The 18,745-nt window shown below is 40.5% G+C and overlaps 1 protein-coding gene across 1 annotated transcript in view; it reads left to right on the forward strand.

Annotated features, from left to right (window-relative positions):
• Positions 1 to 1,425: 1,425 nt before the first annotated feature.
• LOC104412399 (pikachurin-like) overlaps positions 1,426 to 18,745 on the forward strand; it is a 35,929-nt gene continuing 18,609 nt past the window's right edge. Inside the window, exons 1-6 of the mRNA XM_010023119.1 lie at positions 1,426 to 1,530; positions 3,560 to 3,643; positions 5,328 to 5,354; positions 9,750 to 9,867; positions 10,126 to 10,258; positions 16,157 to 16,323. Of these exons, the coding sequence (XP_010021421.1) occupies positions 1,492 to 1,530; positions 3,560 to 3,643; positions 5,328 to 5,354; positions 9,750 to 9,867; positions 10,126 to 10,258; positions 16,157 to 16,323 (568 nt within the window). The 5' untranslated portion in view covers positions 1,426 to 1,491. The remainder of the gene's footprint in view (positions 1,531 to 3,559; positions 3,644 to 5,327; positions 5,355 to 9,749; positions 9,868 to 10,125; positions 10,259 to 16,156; positions 16,324 to 18,745) is intronic.

The following is an 18,745-nucleotide window of genomic DNA, read 5'->3' on the forward strand; positions in this document are numbered from 1 at the left end:
TGCTGGCAGCTGACTGGTAGTGTTGGGATGAATCAGTGCCCCTGTCCTCCAACAAACCTAGTTTAAAGCTGCCTTGACCAGCTTGGCAAGTCTCCTACCAAAAGCATACCAAAGCATGATCTTTGACCATGCATGACCTTTGATGCATGAGACTAAGTCTGTGCTAATAAAAAAAATGAGTGAAGACCCAGTGAGCAAGTAGTATGGCATAGTTTGGTTCTCATCCATATGAGCACCGTATGGCTGAACTTTCCTTACTGGAAAAGTCCATACTGACTTATGGACATGGCTTGTGAGCTGTGCTATACTCCAAACCCTTCTTGGGATACTATCCTAGGATGCTGAACTTGTGCCACAGACTGTACAAGCACTATAGAGTTGTGAATGTCCCTGTCTTTGGGTCCTGGATAGTTTACAACATCTCTTCAGTGTCTGAATCAGTTCTCTATTGCAGTTGTCTGTTAGGTGTGTTTGACTTCAGCAGCATTGGTGATGGTGGTTTGGAGAAGTTATGTTAAAAATCTTGCTCAGACTACAGAGCAGAATTGCTCCTCTGCCTGCCCTTCCTCCAACTGCAGTTAGAATGCAATTTCTAAGATGATACCAGAGATGTAGAGCACAGAGTTTCCTTCTTCTCCAGCCTTTATTTTATTTTATTTTTTGCAGTAGTTTTGTTAGCCATTGCACTGAAACACCAACCTGTACCGTGTGAAGAGGACATGGATAGGTGCTGTGGGATTAGTACAACTGTATGAAAGTGCCCTCCTCCCACTGTAGCTGGTAAGAGGTGGGGTTAATTGTGGCAGCACTAAAGGCATGATGGCAAGAGATCCCGTTGCTGTAACCTGCATCTGGAGAGAGGCAGGTTGGGACTGAGGGGTCCTTCTCGTCAGATTAATCTTGCTTCTTACTTAAATTGTTGCCCTTTCATCCATAGCTGTTGTGAAGGAATTGAGATTGCAGAGGCTGGTGGTCATGAAGAAACCTCTCAGTGGCCCATGAAGGGGGTCACTTGGCCTGTGCCAAAGTAGAAAAGGGCTGAAGAGGAGGCGTGTTTTGGGTTTGGTTTGGTTTTCCTTACACAAGGGTGTTGGTGAAATATGTGAAGCCTGGGGGAGAGGATGAGGGGAGGCTGAAGGTGTCTGTGTGGTGTCCTGACCTGATTAACATCTCCCTGCCACTGAGAGAGATGATGTCCCCCTTTGCCCCATATGTCCACGTATCCCACCATTGCCTTGGAAGGCAGAGGTGGAGAGGGAAAAGTTGCACCCAAGTAAAATCTGAGTAGTGGGTTACATTTGACAGTTTGGAACAAGGGCAGCGCAGGTCTATTCTTCTTCAAAGCCATAGCTGCCAGGTGGATAAAGGAGTGGTTTTACATCCTATGGCATCTCATACAGTGTCATTTTGTTCTGAGCAGATAGGCTGGGGCCTCCTCTTGATATACTGCTGGATTCACTGAACTGCACAGCATTTAGCGTGCAATGGAGGATGCCAAAGCAGCATACAAGCACCATCACAGGATATACGGTAAGTGGTGCTCTATGCTGCTAACAGAGGACTGCAATATCCTACGTGGCCTCAGACTATGCATGCAGCATGGTGAAGCAAGGAGGAGAGCCTGTTCTTGTAACAAATAGCACCATTGCACAGAAAGTGGTCACAGGACAGTGGGCTTGAATGGATTGAGCTGTAACTTTAAGAAACAAGTAGTTCATGTTTGAGAAGCAAGCCATGATGGGAATTTGGGTTGGGTGTTAAGGGCTCACGGTGGATATAGATTGCTTTTTGGTTGTGGTTTTCATGTAAAGATCTTGGTGCACTCTGCAGCCAAGGCAGTAAAGTAGAGCAGAGCAGGTCAATACTATGCTGTGCAAGCAAAGGGAAATGCATGGTGATTTCACGGCCATTCAGATCCTTTGACTTGTACTTCCAGGCTGAGGATTGCTTTAACCAGAATAGCTTTTCCAAATTACACCTTTACACTTTCCCAGATAGGCAGCAGATACAGGGGAAGGAGAGTATCATGGTGTCTCTTCCCCAGTAGACATTGTACTGCATAACATCCCTGAGAGCCCAGCCACAGCCTTTAATATTAAAAGAGACTTTGTTTTATTCCCATCTACTTCAGTGGTGAATTTCCCTTAAAGAAGCTGAGTGATTTTCCTGGTTTACCCAGAAATTTTACAGGGGAGGCTCTGAACCTCTCCAAGCCTCTGCCACTTTACCTTCTGCTTATTGGGCACAGCAGACTGGCTAGCCTAAACTGGGTACTGCATTTTAGTATGCAAGCAAAAAAACAATGAGTGTTAATCTGCATTCATTCATTTTTATTAGATATTGCATTAACAAGTATTCCATAACAATGAAACTCAGCCCCCCAGTGGAAGTTAATCAGTGGGGAATTAATACTAAAGATGTGGGATATCAACTAGAATTCATTATTTTCCCCTACATCAGTAAACAAACAGCAGTTGGTTCTGTTAGCACTTTCTCTGTAAGGGTTTGAAATTTCCAGAAAAGAAATAAGCCAGAATTCAGTTTTACATGAAAAGGTGGGACACAGAAAAATCTTGACTACCTTTATTATTAATGTACACTAGAAGAATGAGAAAATTCCCTGTCACAGGTGTTTCTGGAACACATGCCCCTTCATCCAATGGTCTTATAAATGGCATTAATGCAGTTCAGCTGCAGGGTTGTTTTTATCATTACAGAAGTGCTTGTAGTCTAAGACACTGAGAAGAATTTGCTGTAGTCAGAATCTGCTTCATCCAGAATCTGCCTCAGCCAGGCTCTGAATGTAGTTCATTCCTTTGTGTCAAAACAGAAATGCAGTTGCTTTTCTATAGATCATGATATTTTTCGAACAGTTGAGATACTTTATTGTCATAAATCATAAATAGTTTTTAATGTTCATGTTGTAGATGAAGTATCTGAGCCCCAGTTTATTTGTAAGCCTTGAGCTCCTGTGTGGCGTAATAATAAAACCAGTGACAAACAGCACTAACAATGCTGTACCCAAACCATCTTCACCTTGTGTTAGCTTTTGACCATCTGTCATCCCAGGGTCTCTGTGCACAGGATAGCAGACTTCCCCTGGCTCATTAGTTTCTAGTACACAACAGACATAGAGAGACATTTATGATACAGCAGATTTTATAATGACATAATCATGTAATGTCAATATCTTCCTTTCATGAAGTAAAATGCCTAACTTGCGCAGACCAGTACCGCTAATCTTCAGCTGTCCAATCTGACCAATCTGTCCAATCTGATGCACAATTAAAGTTGTCAGTTCAAATCTGCCCCAAAAGCTATGTTGTGCTTCATATCAGTTTAGAGTATACACTGTAAGATGGTGTTCTTTGGTCATACTGACAGCTTCTATCAAATATGAATAGAATGTTAAAGGGCATTAGCTTTTTATGCATTTGTAAATTTAGGGGAACATAGGCTCAAATGCTGTCCACAACATGATAACAATGCACTTGCTTTTAAGTAATTGTGAAGTATTGAGTTATTGCTTTAACTGGCTTGATTGTATCTTCTTCCCAAGGTCTTTTACTCAGAAGTGGAAGATGACAAAGCAGTTAAGCAGCTCTCGCATGATGTTCCCCTGAGTTTGGATATGGTTAGCATGGTAAGTATTCCTTTTCATCAACTGTCAGAGCACTTGAGCAGAGTTTGCAAGTGGGAACTTGCAACTGCCTACGTGTTGCTGGTTTGTGAATTATACTGGGCATCCAAGCCCCTGATCTGCTCTGGGTATCAAGCAAAAGGAAAGCACAATGTTTTTCTGTAATCCAGTCAATGTGATACACTTTTGCTCCTTGTTGTCACGTAAAACTATTGGGATTTGCTTATGTCTTCCTAGTATTGACCTCTGGTATCTACAAAAATAGACCTTTTCATTTAGAATATGCATTTTCTGTGCACTTCTACACATGGAAGGGGAATTGCATGACTCTCTGCACAGTTAGAGTTACAATATCAGTGTATGTGTATCGCAGTGTCTGACACAGGTAAGTGTGTGGGGTAAAGGAGACACAGCATTTCCAGTGTATTTTTTATCTCTGTATGGGACTGTGGCCTCCTGAAAAACAGTTTAATAGTGCTAAATAGTTACAGCTGTGCAAGTTAATCTCCTAGAAGATTCCCTCAAATTCTGAGTTTTTTCGTGTTGAAAGCACTTCTTTTTCTCCTTGCTTCTCATTTTTCCTCTTTTCTTCATTTCTGTTTTTCCTTTTATTTCTCCTTTGCTTTCTTTGTTTTATTTCACTCTCCCCTTCTCTTTCACACTTCCCCTTCCCTTTTTCTCATAATTTCCCCTTCCTGTTCCATTTGTGAATGAACACTGGCCATCCTCTTCTGCTGCACAGCTGACCAATTAGTGCTGAGATGAGAGCAATTCCTCTGTGCTTCTGGATGGTTTTAATACTGCCTGCTTTAAAAGTGTATTCTCAAAACATGTTGGTGTTTGCTTAGTGCAAAGAAGCTGCTCTTTGAGTTCAGCAAGGCAGGAACAGAGATTTTCCAGCCTCTGCTTGGGCAGAGAGCAAAGGAGTGTTGCTGTGAGGGGAGCACTTTCATACCATGCTCTGCAAAGGGCAGTCTGTCCACGATACAGCAATGTTACCAGCACAGGAATCAAAGGCTTATGTGTGCACAAAGGGGCATTGCAGGCTTTCCAGTCTTTATTCGGTGATCCTTCTTCTCAATTTTTTTTCCTCCTTTTTCTTCTGCTCATCTTCATTCTCTTTATTTCCTCACCCTGCTTCCTTCAGTCTCCTCACATGAAGTTCAGTGAAGTGCGTTCACTGATATTTCCTGATCCCTGCTGGGCAGTGCTCAGAAACCTTTCCTGTGAGAAGTGTGGGTGAGAGGGATGCTCAGATTTCCTGCAGTTTTCTATCACTCTGGTTGTCAGTTCTGACTCCTTCAGGTTTCTGGGATCATGGTGAATGAAAAAATATTGTTGCCATGATATATTATTTCTTTCTTTTTTGCATTATTTTCCCTCTTCTGATCTTTATCTCTGTATTCCTCACTCATTATTCTTTTTTCCCCAGAATCCCATTCTTACCAGTAGTGTCAGCAAAGATCAAACAGCACATTGTTTTTTTATCTTAATCCTGACAGCAGTAATTCTTACAATGAGAATAGAGTCTGTATCCCAGCACTCACACAGATAAATAACAGCCACATAGACTACTACATGGGGCAGCATTGGTTTTGTTTTAATCCCCTGACCTGTTACATACGTGGTTTAGCTATCATTTTTTGGTATGTTACTTCATTAACAAGCCCTATTTGCTTTTTCCCAGGGTCAGCTTGAAGGACAAGCAATTTTTGTAAGTATTGCTTCATGTGAACCTTGGTCACAGCTGTGATTTAAAATTAAATTGAACATTCCTGACCTGCTCTTTCCACATATTCACACATAAAAGTTGATGTCAGATGTTGGTTCTACTTAGCACTTATAAGGAACATTTTCTAGTCAAAATGTGGGAAATAATAGCTAAAGCTCAGAATCCAGAGGTGAAAGAGGTGGACATGTGTAAGTACAGCAGCTCCCTTTTTAGCAATGGATAAACATTTCTCTCAGATATGAGAAGTGTTTATGTCTTGGTTTGACGGAGTAAATTTGTGTAAAAAGTGATCTATACCCAAGCAATGAGGACTTACAGGCAACAGGGACAGCTGGGTAGTAGACACACAGTGACAGGGAAGAACAAAAGTCTGGCAGTGGGACAGGAGACACAGAGGGAAAATCCTGAGCCAGGAGACAATGAGGGAAAAACCTGAGCCAGTCCAGCTAGAGGCAAGGAGGAGGAGCACAGCAAGAGGCCAGTCATGCAATGCCCAGGAGGAAGGAGTGGGAGACTAACTAGTATAAAACAGGTTTGAAGGAAATACCAGCCCTCTTAATGGCTTTGCAGCTGGTGAATTATTCAGATTAATTATTTCCAGTCCTGTACACAGTTCAGTCTGCTTCCTATGAACAGTCAACAGGTTGGGTTTTTTGTGGTGGTAGAAGCAAGCAGGAGGTACTCAGGTTTGTGTAGGATAAGGACAGAAGTTTCAGTGTTTAACCAAAATCCCTAACATCAACTATGTCCTGCAAAGTTTTATTTTCTGAAAGCTGTTCTAGGAATGGAGAAATCCCACAAAGTTGGTGGATCTCACATAGCCTTCATAGTCTGAATTAGGGGAAGTTTGCTTGGATTATAGAAGGCTGGTGTCCAGATAGACCTCAGGGTGCACTTGAACCAGGACTATCTGGTTCAATCTCAGCTGAGCTGCGCCTGGATTATGGCATTTCAGAGTTGAGTTTCCACGCTGGGCCCTATTCTTCTGCTTGATAAAAATAACACTTCCGAAGGCTACTTGTGGAGAAGTATGACTGACTGGGATTAATCAGCTCCCAGCTGTCATTAATCCTCAGGAAGTGGTGTTCTCGCTGAAATGCTTTCTGTTATATTCATACCAAACTCAACAGAAATCTGCAATTGTTTTGTGGTTAAATCTGCATAATTCATGTTTCCCTCACTAAGCCTCCTCTCCCACTGCTGGATACGATCCTCCTACTTTCTCAGAGGCTTCTCTGGACCGTGCAAGACTGTCATAGGAAGAGCTGAACTGCATCAACTGTTTCTGTGTGTGTGTGCCTGTGCCTGTGTTTTAGCAAAGTGGATAATATATTATAGCTGTATTATATCATCTTAGAACAGAGAGCATGTAAGTGAGAGCACCCAGGAGAAGCACAGGTGCAGTGTAATTTAATAAGGCAGTCGTTCTACTGGACATAATATTTGAGAAGTTGAGCACAAATATTTAAAAAAAAAAAAAAAAGAAAGAAAAAACCCAAGAAAAATTAGTTGACTTTAAAGGTGGAAGGTCTTAGGTCAGGCACAGAACTATGGAGACCAATATTGCTCCTTATCAGATCACCAGACACACCAGTACAAAATCAGGAATGACCGCTGGAGACCAGTAGTAAAGGGAAGGAATTGTGAGGGAATCAACTGTCAGTAAAACCAGTTCAATTTCTGCAGCTGTTCTGTAATCCAGGGTTTGAGGGGGTTTGGGATTTTTTATTAAAACACAACAAATCAGAAAACAGGTTTTCTTTGGAAAATAATTAGAGATACTGGTTTCTGTGAGGCAGTTTACTGCAGTCACAGCAGTTTCAACACACTCGAAGGAGGGCAAGCTGTGTGGCAAGGCAGGGAGGGATATACGGTTTCTGCATTCACCTGACTCCTATACTACAGAAAAGGCATCACACTGCTTCCCCCCCATTCAAGAATGTGAGACTGTGATGAAAGGGTTTTAGCAAGAATGTTGTGTAAGACAAGAAAGTGAGGTTGGTGCTTAGTAAAGCCTCACTGGCAATGTAATGTCCTGTTTGGGGTATCATGCTCCAAAATATAGAGGCAATCTGAGTAGAGAGAAAGACTACAGAAATGATAGTGATCTAACGTTGCTACATTCTACCTAAATCCCTGATCTGTGAGGGCACTGTGTGTCTTCTGCAGTGGAAAAAACTTGAGTTTAGGGCACTTCTCCTAAATACAAGCAAAAAAAAAAAAAAAAAAGAGGTGAGATATGTACTCCCACGTTCCTGGACAGTACAAGGAAATGTGTTTCTTCTTTAGAACCTCATTTGAAACTGTTCTGGTATGAGATGGGTATTCCCTGAGATTGCCACAGGTTAGGATAGCTTGATGGTGTCCTGAATCTTTACCTATTCACTAATGTCTTGATCCTAAATTAGAAGGTACTTGATCTCAAAGATATCCTCTGTTTGCCCAACAGCTGTGCTCATGGAGAGGACATTGCCAGAAGAAAGAGACAGATAGCCATGTGTGTAAGGAAGCGAGCACTTTCCTGAGGTGTGAGGGTACACATGTTGAGCTTAAATACCTAAGTAGATATTAGGACTTTGATCTTGTTTGGCCTTGCGGTCATTGAGATTTGTTCTTTTTAGTTTATTGTAGACCTAAGTATGGAGGTAATAATAGGAGGTAAGTACCTCAATATCCCACTCTCTGTGGAGGCCAAGTTCCTGAATAATGTGAAAGCAGTAAGACAGATAATAAAGGATTTTTTATTTCCTTGTAAGAATGAATGCAATGAAGAGAGATATCGGCAGGAACAAATGCACACGATTTGAATACAGATGGATAGCAAGTATGTCATGGAGGGTGGAATGACAGGAACTGGGGCATCAGTATTTTCATTAGGAGGAGGTAACGGGTTTTCAGCAACTGGCTTTTCAGATCACATTTTGAAAGATCTCAGTCACTTCAGATATACGAGGCTGAAAGACCAAGATAAATCTTTTGGTATGAATTTCCTTGCTGCCTCTCTCTGGGCAGTTACTTTTACAGCATTGTTATCGTTTCTCTCAGATGAATCCAAATCGTTCAAGCAGATCAAGGGCGAATGATGGAAAAACAGGATAATGATCAGGTGGCCCATGTTCATAGGAAATCAGTGACTGAGTTCCAAAACCACAGATAAATGACAGATGACAGGGTGTTGCCAAACAATGTTGTAGTAATAACGTAAGTTCTCCAAAGAGTAGAGAAGGAGAGTTTGTCCAAAAGACCATCATAAGGAAATCTAGCAGTTAATGAAACTTTGGGGTTGTTTACTATTTTACTGCATCTGGAAATGCAGATCTGAAGTCTGTTCCAACATGAAGAGAGAGAAGATTTCTGCATTTTCACATGCACTGTGAACAATGTTATTAATATCAGAGAATAAAAAACAAAAGAAAAATTCTCTGTAGAACAGTTTTTTGTAAGTGCCTTTTCCACACCAAAACAAACTGTGGTGTAGAACCTGGTATTTCTGTTTACTTGTATATGTTGTCAAAATTTGTAAATCTGGGATTTACATCTCTCTACAGATAGGTTGCAGGTAAAGAATACTGAATTTCTATACGCATCTACACATGCTTCATGAAAGTTCATATCTGAATGCCTGAAGTTGATCCATGCTGTATGCACCAACCACTGATAAAACATAATTTTTTGGTGACATTTGCTAATTTTGGGGTGATTCGAGCAGGTTCCTTTAAGGAGTATTCGGCAGCACAAGCTCTTCACATGGAGGTTAGCATCACCTCCTTTACAGTAGTTGTCTGTGGGTTAATCTTTCTGAGTTTATGGCAGAAGGACAAATAAGGGAAATGCTTGCTTCAGGTCAAGCTGATAGCAGGGCTAGGAAAATTACAAGAAGCGATGGGACTGGTTTCTGTTCCATGAGAAATTAAAGATCATCAGTTCACACTGCATCAACTTGCTTCATTCTCAGGATCTTCTACAGTCTCTGGATTTAAAAGAAAAAGAAAAACAAACAAACAAACAAAAAAGAAAATGCATCAGACTTATACTGAATGCCAGAAATTGGCTCAAGGGACGGAATAGTATGTGACTTTGACTTTACCAGCCAAAATGCCGGACAGTGAGGGCAAACAATCTGCAACCTTTTGAGTTATGCTGAGAAATAGGTCCAGGTCATCCTTGTGTATTCCTCAGGGACAAAGCTGCAGCTTGAGAGGAAACAAATGGTGCTGTTTGTGTTTGTTGCTTCTGAGCTGGTCTTGGGACAATCCTCCTAGGAGGTTGCATGGAAAATACCATGCAAGATCCCTGAATCCCAGTTCACAGCACCATCCCAGTTACATGGAAGAGCTTTCACAATGTTTTTGTCTTGTTTTCTTTTGACTCTGTTAGGAAGTTGTTATTGGTGATCTAAAGCCAGGCACTCCGCACCGTGTTAGTGTTGGAGCATACGGCTGGGCAGGGAAAGGACGACCCAGCGTGCCCAGAGATGTGACAACCTTATCCCAAGGTAACGCTGTGTACATGGCTTTCTGTTGCAAAACTGCAGGGCATGTCTGTAAAACAGCAGGCCACTGCACCTAGATCTCTGTTGTGTACAATATTGTAATATTTTACTATTGTTTTTCCACAAGTGTGGGGTTTTAGAGGGGAAGCAGGTGAGGGGAGCAGTCTGAGTTTGATTCCCAAGTCTGCGGGGTTTGGGTTATTGTATGTGTTAGCCCATCTGCTTCTGTAATCCTAATCCTTTACATTTCTTATGTCTTAGATAAGTGCATGCCCCCTGCACCGCCCCATCAGCCCCAGATCGTGGTAGTTTCTGATTCAGAAGTTGCGTTATCCTGGAAGCCTGGAAGTGAAGGAAGTTCTCCCATCCAGTACTACACAGTGGAGTTTATCAGGCAAGTTTGCCAGTGAAGCCTGAATTTCAGTGTTTATGCACTACAGGATTTTGTTTTTACCAAAATTGCACTATTAAACCACATATATATTCTTGTTATGCTTTATTTACTTACTGTATGTAATACACTTAGTTTTCCTAAGTGTTGAATTACTGTGAAAATTTAAAGGCAAAATGGGAAATCTTTTTTTTTTTTATAAAATCCCAGTAAGTTGTAGCTTCTGACTGAAGAAAATAACATCTAATTTGATATGTTCCCTCTAATAAGGACCTGGGCAAATGAAGATTTGGGTTTCTCCTGTCATCAGACACTGTTGAACCATGCTGAGAAAAAATATGTGCCAGAGCAGTTCCCCTGAGTAGGAGTACCCTGGGCTGCACAGTCCTGAGGATTGTGAATTCAGTAAGTCAGGTAGTTTTACCTGACAAAGGTCTTTTGGGTCCTGAGCTTGTAGGATTCAGACTTCCTTTGCTATCCTAACGCTAATCCAGTTTACACAGAATATTTGCCTTTCTGTTTAGACTTTTTTGGAGGAGGTGGGGTTGGTGTTTGGGTTGTTTTTTATTTCTTTTATGTCGAACCCTCTAAAATTTTCGGTAATAGAACTGAACTGTGAAAAGTAGCCAATCAAGTTGCTTTTCTAAGATGCATGTGAGTGGTCAGAAGGAAGTGGTTTTATCTGCATGCAAAAACAATTGTTCATACCTGACAGTTCATATGTTTGTGTAAGCTAATATCTGCATACAAAACTATTTATTTTCATTTGCTTGCCCCTGTGTTTACCCTTATAGTAAAAGCAGAATTCAGACTCTGGAAGTTTAATCCTTTGAGTGAACACGATGACAGGTTTTACTTGAGATTTCTGCACGAGAAGAGAGAATTGCATCTTAAACTAGTCTGAGCTGTAAAGGTCAAAAAATGTTCTTCAGAAAAACATATTCAGTTTTTAAAAAGAATTGTTAAAACAGACAGAAAGAACTATTGGTTTTCAGTGCTCAAATTATGGTTACAACCTAGAAGATATTGATGTAATGAAAAGAATTCCCAGGCTGAAAGTGAGCTCTTTGTATTTGAATTGAAATGGCCCATATTTAGTGGGAAGTGCATTGCACTGGAAGACAGGACATGAGGGCTAAAGGTGCATTATGTCCATCACATAAGTTGTAGCTGTAGCATTACCATGAAATTTCGCCAATATCTATTTTTTGAACACAGTTGTTACCTGAGTCTTTTTATTTTCTTCCCATCTTTTCTGTCTCATTTTCTTGGCGGATGGGGAAGGGATTTTGCTGGGTTCTCATTTGACCGACCTTCTATTGACTCTCTGCTTTTGCTGGGAAGTGGATCCTGCAGGTTTTTGTACACCTTTTCATAGCAGCAGAGACCTGCTAATGGAAGAAGAAGTGGGCACCATCTGTCCATCTGATGCATTGGAAGTGCACCCTTGAATGCTTTTGTTCAGCCAGGGAGTGGAAAGCTGCCTCCACTGTTTGAGTGGAAAAATGCTGGTCATTGAAATTTCAGTGTTTTGTTGGGTTTAGACATTGGAAAAGAATTTGCTAACAGCACAATGTTTTGATTACACTGTTTAGTTTGAGGTTTAAAGCTAAGCTGGAAGTGTATTTGTTAATTTTGGGATTACACTCTTTTAGACTTGGAAGCTTGCTTATATATTTAGAGAAAATTCAATGAGCCGTAAGTCCTAATGGTAGTTAGAGGTAAAGATTTAACTTTAAACTTCATTGTCTTTTTCTGCATATAGTTTTAATTACTATAAAATGTATTAACATGAGTTAAAGCTGTTAATTAAACCAATGTGAAACCAAAACTAAACAGTGCAAGTAAATTTGAATTAAGTCCTCTTATGTCAAAGAAATACAACACTATCCTGTGCTTTTGCAAAATTAATGACTTTCTTATGCAAATCTGTAATTTTTGCAACACAAATGTCTTTTTAAATCATTTCCATCCTCTTAGAACTAACTTTTTACTTTAACCCTAGCAAAACCATGCTAGGAGACTGCGAGGAGGGAAAAACACTTTTGATTAGCTCAACTGTCATATTGGGGATTAAAAACTCATGAAAATTCAATAAATTAATTGTTTGCACATACCAGAATCTAATCAGAACCAGAGATAACCTGCAGTCTGTTTCTGCTCAGGGTCTAAATTGAGCCCTTATTGGGCACTTGCATGGGTTTCCCTTATGATCTTTTGGTTCACTATAGGCAGTGGAGTGCTGCAGGTGGTTTCAGATGCAGGATGAGCTGGACTAACTCAGGCTCTGCTCTGCTGTTGACTGTAAGAGGACGCTATGGAGACCATAATCCCAACTTGTCTAAATGCTGAAAATCTGCACAGTTCATAGGCAATGTGGAAAACATGTTAAACCAAAACCAGCTAACGGTGTCTGTGGAAGCTTGCAGGTTCAGTGTATATAGTCTGTTGGTTTGTGCTGATAAATGTTTTATGACTAATGACATTCTTATGAAAGCCTCTGAAGTGAGACCCCAGACTTAAACATACTAGTTGGAGTGTTTTTCCTAAAGATTCTATAAAAAAATAATTCTCAAAAATGTCTTGGATATTTTCATGTGAATACTCTAAATACTAAAGTTTTTAATCAGTTGAATGATTACCCAATTACCTATACTTGGAGACTAACATCCAGATTATTTTAGTTGGTGAGCCTTCTCAGAGCCCCAAGTATTTTGGCACCTAAAATCCTCTAAAAAGGATTAAGCCACTTTCTTTTCATCTTGGCATATAGATGTAGTCAAGAGCTTTCGAATTAATCTTAACATACCCAAAGAACCCAAAACAACAGATCTAATCAGGGCGAAATTTTCTAATGCTCAGCAAAAATACCAATATTAAGTTTTTCCCGATTCATATACGAAATAGATGCACTGCTTGTGAGGGTTAAGTCCTTGAAGAGGTAGTCAGCAAAGAAGGAGGAGTGGAAGATGTAGAAATTAGTGAGGAAGTACTTAACAATGTTAGATAGCATCAGAAGATTATGTAAGAAAAGAATGAGGATAGCAAATTGTCTACTTTTCCTTTCCTCAGAATTGACTTGGCATATGGTTTGATATATTTTGTAGGAAGTGTCACAATAAAGCTAAATAATTAGTAAAAATCATATCCTACAGTGTGTTATTTTCTACAATTTGTATTTTCCACAGTCAATAAGAACCTACTGTACTTGTCACCATAATTATTATTTTTTGGAATTTTATTTTTTTTTAATTGTAGAGATGAATTTGCACTTGAGTACAAACATGGCACAAAAGAACAATCAAAAACCTTATAAAAATTGGATTGCTAGCAGGTGCTTCACTCTGTTAAATCATTTCTGGGTGATTATAAGGGGAAGTTCAAGTGAAAATAAAATTGCTGGTCTCTGCATCAGAAAGATTTCCTTTCTTAAATGAATCAGTCCCCAGATTACACTGTAAAGTGATAATCCAAATGTTTTTGGCACATTTGGGGTAGGATTCTGACCTTAGTTTGTGTCCATCCAGTTCTATTGACTTTACCCATATGTTCATTATCTTAAAAAAACTCTGATTTTGTCACTGGACAGATTCCTCCTGCATGGCATTTCTGTGTTGGAGATGCACAGATGTAACTTCAAGAGCAGAACAGGCCTGTGGAAGTTGCCTGGTTTCCCTGTACACAAATACAACATCCAGAACAGCCCTGAAAAGTCTTGTCCAGAAACAGAGGAACCCATGCTAGGGAATGTAGTGTTGCAGAAGGTGGAAAAAGTGGTGTCAAAATAATCCCTTCTTGTGTAGAAGTTGAAATAAACTGAAATTTGATGCAAAAAAAGGACCACGGAGGCAGTTTTCAACAAAATGATCCAAGCTTAGAAAACGCAGGAGCTGGCTGGCCCTGGATGCAGTCACCAGCTGAGTTTGTTGTGTGCTTCTCCCCATCTGTTTGCCATTTTTCCATCTTGTACCGATTTGTTCGCACAGGGAACGTTCTGGAGAAGTAGCAAAGGTCAAGTGATAAATCTGCCTTTTTCCCTCTCCTTCAGCTGCAGATGCTTACACATTTGCAGGCATTTCCTTTATTATTCACTTCTGCAGAAGGAAGTCTTGCGAGAGACAGTCAGTGAAGGCGAAGGCTAGCCCATGGTTTGTGCTATGTCCTGAATCTTTGTGGGGTGCAATACCTCATTTGGGTCACTTTGTCAGAGGCGTGCGTTTCCATTTGGGCTCAGAAGTCGGCAAAGTAAGGAGGCTGTGAGGCAGCCCTTGAGCTAGCAGAAATTCCTTGGACTGGAATTAGAGCCAAAAAAAGATGTGTACAGGAATATTGAAAACACTACTAAGCGAGCATGTGGAAGGAAGCGATATTAACAGATTTCATTTGGAAAATGCTATACCATTTCATTTTGGCCCAAGCATCAAAAGCTCAGAGAAGGCAAACAATGAAAAAGTAGCTAAAATAAATACCCCTCTGTCTACTAGGAAACGGTGGTGGAGGGTGACATAAGATGGTCTGCTTAGCTGTCATTACACCTAGCTTATTTGTCCGAATTTATTTTTATTTTTAGAGACACAATGAAATATTCGCATCTTGTGTGCCACTGTGCACAGGAGCTGGGCAGCTGGGTACTACTGCTTTGTCACTGCATTTGCCATGCTGGCACAAAACAACGAAACCTTAGTGACCAATAAATCTTGTATGGACTAGTAAAAGGAAACATACATTAACTTCAGCATTTCCTTCCAGCTGCAAATAAACAAATACAAAATGCCTGCCGGGTGCTATAATTTTCTTTGGAAGACTGTTGGAGACATTTGCAGCTAGTCCTATGTAAACATTGGTAGATACAGGGAGCACTTGGAGGTTATTTCCTGTAATAAATATCACAAGGACATATTAGAAAAGGGCACTGGAATAATTTTCTCTGAAAGTCATTTCTGTCCCTATTTTACTTTCATAGGCCTCATTTTGAATATTTTGGGTGGCCTAGATTTAATGTTTGCATTCTTATTTTGTTTGGTTTTGTTTTCCTTTTCTCATTTGGTTCTCTCTTTGATAAGAAAAGACCACATTTAGAGAGAGTAGAAATGGTGTGAAAGCAGTATTCTGCTTTCCAATGTCCCTCTGCTTCAACATCTGAGACTAAACTGCCATGTGAATGGTTGCACTGATTTCACATTGATTAAAATGACACTTAGAGCAAACATTAATTTGCAGCTGGCTTCCAGTATGATTCAGGAGTAAAACAGGCACTGTTCAAAGACACACACAGGAATTTTGTTGCAAAATCCACATTCATCAGCCAGGTTTTATGCATTATAGTTCTGATTTGGGTGGGGGTGTGTGTCTTGTTTGTTTGTTTGTTGTTTTTTTAAGGAGACAAGACTTTTGATCCAGATTTTCTAATGTGGCTAGATTATCCTGATTGCTTAAGAGATCAAATGTTAGATTCTCAACCTGCTAATGCTTGTATATGTTTGAAGGGACTTATTGGCATTAGAGCACAAACTCTTAGAAATAAATCAGTATCTTTCTCTCTTTTGCAAAGTCCTGTATTTATACAGCCAAATAGGGGACCGGGAACTGCAGGTAACATATCCCCATTTGTAAACTGTGAACCCCAAATCCATGAAAACAGAGCTTGATTTTTCAAGCTGTCCTCTATAAAACCTCCCTGGCTTTATAAGCAAAATTTGGATATTGGGGTTGTGTCACTGTATAGTTTTCATATCTTAGGCTTTGCAGCTTAGTAATGGTTGCACAGTCTGGCATTTTAAGAGTGAGGGATTTCAGTGATGATTTATCACTAATTTTCTTTTAATTTCCCAGGAAAGCTTAAAAGCAATTAATTTATATAGCTTGAATTATTTATGATCTTGGCTTTGTTTGACCCTGAAGGCCAGATCTTGACAGCAATTGGACGGTAATAAGAGAGCAGATCCAGATGGAGTCCATGGTTCTTAAAGGACTTCTCCCAAACACTAAATACCAGTTCGCCGTCCGAGCAGCAAACTCCTATGGATCCAGCCCTGCCAGTGCACCGAGTGACATCATCCGAACATTCAGTGAGTAGAAGCACCTTTTTGTAATTAAAACTATGTAAAAATAGAGTATTACCTGTAAATGAAGTGTGGCAGACTGCTGGTGGAAAGAATTGCTTTCCAAGCACAGGCACCCCAAGTCTGATAACTCTTAGTCCTGTCCATGAAGCTTGAAGAATCCTGTGAAAGTCAAGCCATCAGCAAAGATGTGAAAAGGACCAGGCAGAAGCACCCTCATGGTCTTCCTCTGCTCCGTAGGTCATTGCCAAATCTTTTTAGATTGCTACTTACTGATTTTTTGTGCTGGCTTCATGCAGAACTGGTAAGTCAATATCATGGGGAAAAATAAGAGAGACAAGTCTACTGTTAATCTTTTTTGTCCTGTTCTTTCAAACTGAGCCTTACATATTACAAGTTAAACAACTCTGAGAGACCAAAATAAACCTACACTGTTTACTGAGGAGTAAGGCTCTTAAACTGTTAAGTACTACCATGAAACTAACGACATAAAGAAGACAACATTCCTGTTTGGTCAGAAGCTGTATAGCAAAAATATTAAGTGAAAATGCATTCAAACATACTTGAGTAATCACATATTGTTAACTATTACATTCGCATTTGTGTAGTGATGTAGGCAATGCACATTGCAATAAGATGTGGGTCTTGAGCATATCTTCCTTGGTGTATAATCCTCTAGTGTGTCTGTGGGCTGACTTTGAGGTGCTGTTGCTCCTCATTACCCCCAAATCATAGATGTATGTGAGAATCGCAAGCAAGCCTCATTGAGAATCGTACAAATTATATCTCTTGCACAGCAGAACACCCAGTGTCACAAAGAGAGTCGATTCAGGAAGCAAAGCCAAGGCTGGCAGGCTGTGGGGACTAACTATATCCTTAATGTGCCAAGCTTTTTATTGAGTTAAAAAGGTCTCAGTACTTTTAAGTTCCAGTTTTGAAAGCATTTCTAGGGGACAGAATACTATGCAAGAAAATACCTGGATATCATTTTGGCAGATTCATGAACTATAAAAAAGAAGAACAAAACTGACTTTTTTTCTTTTCTCACTTGCATGCTCAGTTGCAAATAATGTTTAACTAACTGGTAGAAAATGAGCAGCTGATATTCAGGTAAGACTGTGAGCTCTGCAAGGAGAATTTGCATGCAGCAGAAACGTGCACCTCTTCTTTAGTGGTATAGTGATCAATTTAACCCACTAAAGATTTATTTCTAAATTGCTTCCCTACTTTAGAATCACTTGTTTTTATTGACTTTTATACATCAGTTTCTATTCTTTTTACCCTCTGTCATCAACTCAATCCCTTGAATGGTTTGCATGAAGTTTATCAAGGCTGCTGAACTAAGTTTAACTTCTGAAGCAGATGTTTGGGAGAACATGAAGGATCACCAATATACTGGGGTTCCTTGGCCCTTGGATCATCAAAGGTCAGCTCCTGCTGCCTCAGGCACACTTCTGTGCTCCTCAGTATCCTGTTTATCTTCGGATGTGAGCGGCTGCATTCTTGGGTCAGAAAAGCTAAAGCTTTGTCATGTGTGGAGTAGTATTCATGCTATGCTTATTACTGCGATACTCTAGGAAGATGCAAAGACCTGTTGAGATGGCTCTAAAACATGGGTTTCTGTCAGTAGAGCTTAGAATCAAATTCATGCCTGGTGCATGCAAAGACTGATTTCTGGAGAGGGGTACAGGGGGCATGAGCTTGATTCTCTATGCCTGGATCAGATCTGAAAGTGAATGTATTATGCATATTGCACTGCTCTCTGAGGAGGCTCAAAAACTGTGTGCCAGTCCATGGCAAGCATATGGGTGCTGCTGAGAGGTTGGTCTCCCTACACCAAGGGGCTGGCAGTGCTTGGGGAGACCCTTATGAGCAGGCAGAGCTCCTGCAGCCTAGGACTATATCATGTCCATGATGTGCGCCAGCCATGCACCAGATCTTTTGTACTTAGGGCTACTTTGGCAAATGCCAAGCCCTTGGGCAAATACAAATGTGGTTCCTTCACCAGTCTGCTCTTAAATCCAGAATGGACTTTGAAAATCAGCTTAAAAGCTATATATAGCCACTATGCATGAAAGCCTTTATTATTTTGTGGACACCTGTCTTCACAACAGCCAACTTTTTGCACATCAAGAAGTGGTGTTCAAAGGCAAGAGAGATTGCCTTTAAAAATAAGTTCTGTGGCTTTCTGGAAGCAGGAGTGTAACTGACTGTAGCAGCTCTCACGTGGCTTCAAACAGCCAAAAAGCCAATAGTTACCTTTTTTGGCCTAGTTAATCATTCATTTGATTGCTCAGATATAGACATTGGGTAGATTTGATGTCCCCTAGGTCCCTGTGCTTTTCAGCTGTCACTGCAGGAAGGCATGTGTCTTGCAGGTGTCTGCCAGGCACCCATCGGTCCTCTGGGGATCTCTCAGGTACCGTAT

The sequence above is a fragment of the Nestor notabilis genome, unplaced genomic scaffold (assembly GCF_000696875.1).
Source record: "Nestor notabilis isolate BGI_N333 unplaced genomic scaffold, ASM69687v1 scaffold7001, whole genome shotgun sequence".
Classification (NCBI taxonomy): Eukaryota; Metazoa; Chordata; class Aves; order Psittaciformes; family Psittacidae; genus Nestor; species Nestor notabilis.